Below are 7261 nucleotides of genomic sequence, written 5' to 3'. Positions count from 1 at the left end.
CAAGGTTACATGGGAGAACTAAACCCTGGTTTGAAGATTTATACCCAAAAGAGGCCTAAAAATGTTTCATCGGTTCTCAGTAACAATGTAGATCACAATGTTTGTGTTTAGTTTTTTTAACTGGGTTTCCTGAAGACTTTCACAAACATGCACATACCAAGAGAAAAAAAAATTAATCCCCCACTAAGTGTGTAATCAGAAGGGAGTAGTGGGGGGGAGAAACAGACCTGAACAGACCAACGAACGGCTCTGGGATCGTGCTTACACCGCATATAGCTCCAACTCAAGGGCTTGGGCACCCTCTGGTTAGGATCATCTGTTTGCTAGCAGGTTACCCAAATTGCAGGGGAAGCAGGGAGAGACCTCGCAGTTCTTTGCTTTGTAGGAATCTTTGTACTGTATTTTGAATAAGCAGTGGTTTGCATCCAAGCACGGAAGTGCCAGGGGAACTTGTGGCCCCCTTATGCTCTGGGGAGCCATAAAGGAGAAATAGAGGGTTGTTATTGAATTGATCCAGACACAGTTGGTAAGTCATGTATGTCTAATGTAGCTACTGCAGCAGTGTTGATCAAACACAAGAAGGACACTGTTAACTCTATTTAATGGTAATCCGTCTTCTGCAATGAAATATTGATGACCATAATTGTCTAACTGCATTTGTAATGATTTTTCATAAGGCTTGGGGAGAGCAAATAAATAAAACTAAACAAGGGCAGCTGGAGATTTAATACTCTAAATTGGTGCACAGAAGTGAAAGAAAACCAAAATGCAACTAACAGCCCTGAGTATGTGGATAAATTAAGCACTGATACAGATACGAAACTAATGAAGTATTAGAAAAATTTTGACTGACTATATCTGTTCTTAAAGCATTTTTCATTGACTTGTAGCAGGATTGATTTACAGAAGTCCAGCCCACCTAATTGCATTGTTATGAAAGTGAAACTCCTGCTATGAAACCACATATTTTAAAACCTGAGTGCAACCTTGTCATGGTTGAAGTAGGACAAATTTATCTCAGACAGAGTTGTGTGTCTGCTTACACTGCTTTACACTTTTCACCTCTTAATGATATGCAGATACTCAAGCTTGCACTTAACAGTCTTGAATAAAAATACATTTTTTAATGTTTCCCCAGTTTGCTGAATGGTGTTTGGAGTATGGTGCACATGGATGTCGTATTCCTGACCGACCTTATTCTCTCTTTGAAGGTAAAGTGATGGTGTTGCAAATGGGTTTGTATTACAGGAAAGAGGGGCATCCTCGCAGTTTTGGGACATGCTTACGGGTTGGGAAGTCTTTGGTGGGTTCCTCCACTATGAGGTGGGTTCACCCACCCCCTACCACCGCCTCTACCTAAAAGAAGGCAGAGTGGTTGGGGGCTGGAAAAGGACAAAGGAAAATCATTCGCTGTCTTGCAGCTTTCACTCCTGGTTGCGCTTCAGCAGTTTCCAGTGTAAACCAGTGCTGCTGTTACTCTCAAATAAAATTCTGCTGTGCTGATGCTGCTTGGTTTAAAGCAAACAGAAGTCTGGGCAGCAGTTCTGTCACAGGTGGTGTCACAGGGAGAGGGGCAGCTGCGGGTAGGGGGTCTCAAACTAGTTGCCAGAACTGGTTGTCAGAACTGGACCTTCTCTGCTGCAATACTGAACCAAGGAAAAGGTATGAACCCGGAGGATGAGCTTGAGCTCAAATTTCCTCGAGCAGGAAAGAAATGCAGGGTTCCTGTGGGCTTTTCTGTAAGTTCAAAGACGCTGTAAATGACTTTCCTAGAGCTTTGTATTATTTTTATTTGTAGTTTGTTTTCTCTCCTGTACCTCATCCTCCTGTTACAGAATCATTATCAGGGAATGAGAGAGACCCAAGTGGCATTTTAATTAAGGTGGCGCCGCTGCCGCTCCACGAACGAGCCTGGTTCGCCACCTGCCGCAAACGCGTGGAATTACAGCAGGCGGAGCAGGGGTTATTCTGCAAATAAACCAGCCCAGGGTTGTGAACACCAGGGAGCAGGAGTTATGTGCATCCCTCCAAAAGAGAGAGTTATTGTCTTAACGCTTAAGGGAGAAAAGCATAATTATTCTTATTCCTGATAGCACCCTTGCATGCACTTGTTGGGGGGGGGGGGGTTTGGTGGTAAAAGTGGGCATATATTCTGTTGTGTAAATGCTTTGAAATTTATTGAGAAGGTGAAGTAGTGCCAGCAGTAGGATGATTTGTACTTGAATGTGGACATGTTTATTTTAGTTTTTAATGTCCGAGATTTTTTAGAAGAATCAAGAAGTCTCATATTTCAGATAAAGTCTTAATTTGGGGATTTGTTTGGTTTTGTAGCCAAAACTGAACTTGAAGTTGTCCAATTCTGCAGGTACCTGCATATTTTCTGCAGAATTTGCATGTGCATTTTACAGAATTGTTCTTAATTGTTTTGTTTCCATCAGATGCTGTAATTCAGGAAGGTTCCTTTATATATGCATAGCTATTGGTAAAGTGGAATTTTAGCTTGATCTTAAAACTGAGCTTGTAGCTGTATGCTCTCCTGCTGTAGGGTGTCTCTTTTGTCTGTCACCCCAAGAGTTCTGTTAGGTGACGCTGATGTGTTAGTTCTTTGGGCTCTGGATGGCCTCTTTATGAATAGTGAAGAAATGAATCTGTACATCACAAGTATAATAAAGTTTTGGGGTTTTTTTTTAACCAGTGAAATGACAAGCCAGAGCTACTCCAATAGTGAGGGATTGCCCAAACTAGGATTAACTTTTTCTCAATTTGAAATAGCATTGAGGCTGTTCAGGTGCAAAGATGTTAGCAGAGAGATCTTGGTTCTTGCCTTTGACCTTTTCACATAAAATTTTGTTTCCTGGACAAAGTACAGATGAACTTGCCTTTCTGTAGGCCCTAAGTTCACCTGCGCAAAAAGAGAACTAGTGAGGGTGGTGTTCAAACCTGTGCTGTTGCCTTTGCTGTCAGCTGTACTATTTTAATGTCAAAGATGCACAAAGATCTCTTTCTTGTCATGTTTTAGGCATGGCTGGAGCTATTCACTTCCTCTCGGATATTTCAGTACCGGAGACTTCCCAGTTTCCAGCGTTTGAACTTGGACCTCAGAGGAGGGAAAACAAAGTGGAACAGGACAGCTAAAAAAAACGTCATTTTGAAAGAAAACGGATGCCGAAAGAGATGAGACTGTTTAGTGCCTCTGATACTGAACCAACTCAGTGCTGAACCGACAGATGGCTAAACCCCTTTTCTCACCTCTCCCGCCCCAAAGGACCATGAAGTCATTAGAGCATGAGCAGGAGAAGCCACATTTAAGTTCTGTTGAAGTGACACCCCTTCAGATGTAGAACAAGAGAAGTCAAGTTTTGAACTTTCTCTCTTCTGTTGTATTTGTCTCCTCCAGGTCTTTGACACGCTCTGCACGTTTATTGGTGTTGTGTGTTGATTCGAGTCTTTCTGTTGTTAGCAAAAAGCTGGTCTCTGTGTGAATCTCCGTCCTGTACCTTCGTGCATGACTCTCAGCAGCAGTGTTGCTTTCTGCAGTACGGTTACCCAGAGAGTTCCACCTTATGCCAGAGAGTTTGCTGCAGGACAGTGCCCAGCTCCACTGGTGAGCTGGCAGCTCTAAAAAGAGATGACAAATGTTTTTTATGTTCATATTTTTCCGCCTTTTTCTCTACATTCCCTGCAAGCTAAGCTGATGGAGATCAGTCTGTTTTGATGAAGAGGTATGAGGCTTATGTTTTCAGAAACTTAGCAGGTTGGAAGGGTTCTGACTTGTCCTTTGCTGCTGTCGTGGGAGGTTTTTTTGAAAGTCTGAAAGAGAGCCTCCCTTTGGCACCTGGACGTGGTTAGTGTGTTAGGTACTTACAGCAGGGTGGAGGTGCTTTTCCTCACCTCTGCAAAGCCCTGTCCCATGGCACGAGCTTAAACTGCAGGTGGAATCACTTGGACTAAGCTCCCACTGCCACCACCACCAGAGCCAGGACAGCATAACTGGGCTTCTCCTCATCTGTACCTGGATTTATAATAAACCTGTCCTGCAGCAGCTGGAACAGATGAGTAAGGGAGGGCGTCAGGGCAAGTTTCTCATGCAGGTAACTCGGGATGACTGTTATTTCTGAACCAAGGTGATGATTTGTTCTGGGCCCTCCCCTCCCACCTCAGCCCCTTTGCATTTAGCCCACATAGTAGTTAGTACAGGAGCAATAAGTACCAGCTGCTTGTGGAGGCTGCAGAAGATAAATGAGCAATATGAAGCCACTGCTAGAGGCTGTAACTGAAGTATATTTCATCCTAAAATCCAAACAGAAAAGCTCTTTGCCCTTAGTTTTAACTGCTGCTAGTGCTTTGCTTCCCCCCTGTAGTGTGGTGAAGTTGTGAAATACTAGAGCAGCCTCCAGGTGCTCCTGAATATCAGGCTCTTGGTTTGGTAGGAGAAATGGAACGTACTCTGAGTGCACTTACAGGAGGCTTCTGTTTTCCAGATAGTAGGTACATTTACTGCTTGAGACAGGTAAGTGTAGCACTCTCTCAGTTGCTCAAGCTCTATGGTCATCCTTCCCCCAGGTCTCCAGTTGCTCTGTCTTTCCAGGTGCTTATTTTAATTGATATCTTCTGTTGGATGTGAGTGTGACACATGGCAGAGTTCGACCTTTCAGGCACGCACTGGGATATAGGTGACCTGTGGGCCATCTGCTGAGCTCTGCACCAGTATTTGTAGTCCAGCTTGGAGATGAATCTCTGAATTGTAGCAGATGACTTCCTTGAATGTGTTACAATGTTACCAAATCCACTGGGATGCTAATAATTTCCCCGTTCAGTTCTGCTGGACAAACAGCAGCAGTGTTAGTGCAGGAACAGTGATGTTGGTTTGTCAGGGAGGATTAAGACAGCAGCTGGAGAGACTTTTCCACCCCTCTGGCAAAGGGCAGAAGGTGAGGTGGGGGCACCAAACCCAGCTGTACCTCTACGACCAGGGATGAGGGAAAGTGCTGAAAGGCAGTGGGAGTGAGGAATGCTGCATGGCAAGCAGCTGGGCTGAAGCAAACAGGAGCAGAGCAGCAGAAAGTGCGGAGTAGGGAGAGCTGATTAATGCGAGGGATCAGTGAGGAACAGGGAGAGCTGATTACAGGAGGCAATGCACAATGTACCAGCAGAGGACATCTCAGTGAGATGTTCCCCCATGCCCCAAATCCCAAGCATGTGTTGTATGGACCGTTTAACTATGGGGTCAACAAGCAGGTTTTTTCATTCAGTGGTTAGATGCATATTGGCCTAGGCTACTGAGTTTGGAATGGTTCCTATGGGAGGTGATTTTGGTTTGCTGGAGGCCAAGGGGAATGAAAACTTGCTAGTTTTAAAAATACACACTCAGAACAGCTTCATACTGAGGAGATCTCCCAAGATGCTTGAGTGTACCTGTCATAGTAATGAACAAGTCAACTACAAGCTTGTTCTGTACCACCTTGGGGCCTGGCACCATCATCCTCTGCAGAATCCTCTTGGAATTGAGTAAGACTGGAAAGTTGAGTTGAGAAGCATCTGACAGTGCGTCTGCCTCGTCTTCCTGACGTGACTTTCCCCGTGGCTCCTCCTTTCTGTTCATCACAGCGTTATGATATGTAGGTGGCCCATTAAGAAAGGATGTAGGTGAAAAAAATGTGTTTTACATCAAACTAAAAATGTGGAAAATCCCCTGGTTTGCTTTGTCTGTGTGTAATAGTCCATCTGTTGCAAAAAGCAGTAGTTTTAAAAATGGAGATACTCTTTGGGCAGAAAAAGAGGAAAAAATGCTGATGTTTTGTTCTTTGGCTTTATTAGTAAAGATCCAGCTATGTGGTGGTAATTTGTGTGGGGTTTTTCTTTCTTCCCTGTTGTCCTTCCCTCCAGCACTGTGGTGATCTGACAGCTGAACTGCTTCCCCCTCTCACAGTCCTTCAGGATGAAACACGTGCCAGAAAAGTGAGCAAGTGGGCAAATCACTTTTCTTTAACCTTCACATTTTACTAGCACTGCAAGCCCCTTTCCTGCTGCTTCTCCCAGGTGGTTTTTAGCGTTCGTTGCTTAAGTAAGTGCAAAATGTTGCTTTCTTTCTGGCCCCATAGGTCCTGTTGAAGAGTTTGCATCTAAAGCCAGACTCAGGATGACCTGGTTTTTAAAACACGTGCAGGAAATCTCTGTCCAGCTGATTGGCATTTGTTTTCCAGCTTTGAGAAAGTTTGATGTGTTCCTCTAGCTAGGTTTTAACAGAAGGAAACTTCAGGCATGCTGCAAGCAAGGGTCAGTATTTCTGTTTCAAAAAAAGTCCCTTGTGCCACTCATGGCTGTCTTTTTGCCACCCAGAGAAACCGCTGCATTTTTGAATTAGGGGCATTAGTTCTGTACAAATTCAGCTGTAGCTAAATAAATGCACTGGGGCTTTTCTGGCACAAAAGATCTCTGCAACATCAAAACGGCATAGGATAGAGAGGTGGGAGGATGTATGTGTGCAGGGTGTCAGGTAATAGCTGAGCATCAGGCTGCTGCCTGAGCCCTGTCCCATTAGGGTGTTTTATGCAGCAGTCTTTCCTGGTGAAATTGCTCAACTTTTCTCTCATTTGTTCTCAGTGGTTGCATGTTGATTCACAGGCAGGGCAGCTGTTATTTGTATGCAGGGAGCAGCAGGGACCTGACTTTGAGCCACAGGTTCCCCTTGACATCTGCAACTGGACTGCTGTAAATCCAGCTGCAGCTATTAGATAAGACAGGGCTAGGCAGGAGGAGAGAAATAGAGTGAGACACAGCTAGAGATGCATCTATCCCTGGGACTTCTCTCACTGCCTAAAGCCAAAATAACACATCTATGCAGGAAGGCAGTTATCTCCATCTACAGGGGTTGAGGTCAGAGGGCTGCTTGTCACTGTTCCCTCTGCTTTCTCTGCTGTCCCCTTTACCTTGCAGCACATGGTACCTTGGAACAGTGGCTGCCAGTCCCACCTCTCCTCTTTAATTGCCTTATTATCAGGCAGTTGCTTTGTAGAAACTGTCTTACGCTGGATCCTGTCCTGCATGGTGTCTCGGGAGTCATTTCCCTGCCAAAAAATACAAGTGTAAAAGCCCAGAAGGCAGCTCAGGTGGTGATAGGGCATTAGGGAGGAGGACTCCCACAGCCACAGGGCCTACAAAGACATCCTGGCCCATTTCTCTCACCCACTGAATTAGCAGAAAAATGACCTGAAAAATAAAATTAAAAAAAAAAAAAAAAAAAAAAAAAAAAAAAAAAAAA

At 44.5% G+C, this 7261-nt stretch overlaps 1 protein-coding gene across 1 annotated transcript in view; it reads left to right on the top strand.

Moving 5' to 3' along the window:
* LANCL2 (LanC like 2) overlaps positions 1-3483 on the top strand; it is a 26042-nt gene extending 22559 nt beyond the window's left edge. The window contains exons 8-9 of the mRNA XM_027908835.1: positions 1139-1211; positions 3020-3483. Of these exons, the coding sequence (XP_027764636.1) occupies positions 1139-1211; positions 3020-3135 (189 nt within the window). The 3' untranslated portion in view covers positions 3136-3483. The remainder of the gene's footprint in view (positions 1-1138; positions 1212-3019) is intronic.
* Positions 3484-7261: the final 3778 nt, after the last annotated feature.

This window comes from Empidonax traillii, unplaced genomic scaffold (assembly GCF_003031625.1).
Source record: "Empidonax traillii isolate 1590-97213 ecotype Southwest subspecies unplaced genomic scaffold, ASM303162v1 scaffold1860:size54657, whole genome shotgun sequence".
NCBI classification, from domain to species: domain Eukaryota; kingdom Metazoa; phylum Chordata; class Aves; order Passeriformes; family Tyrannidae; genus Empidonax; species Empidonax traillii.
Note: the sequence above shows the minus strand (reverse complement) of the source record. Positions and strands in the feature narration are given on the sequence as shown.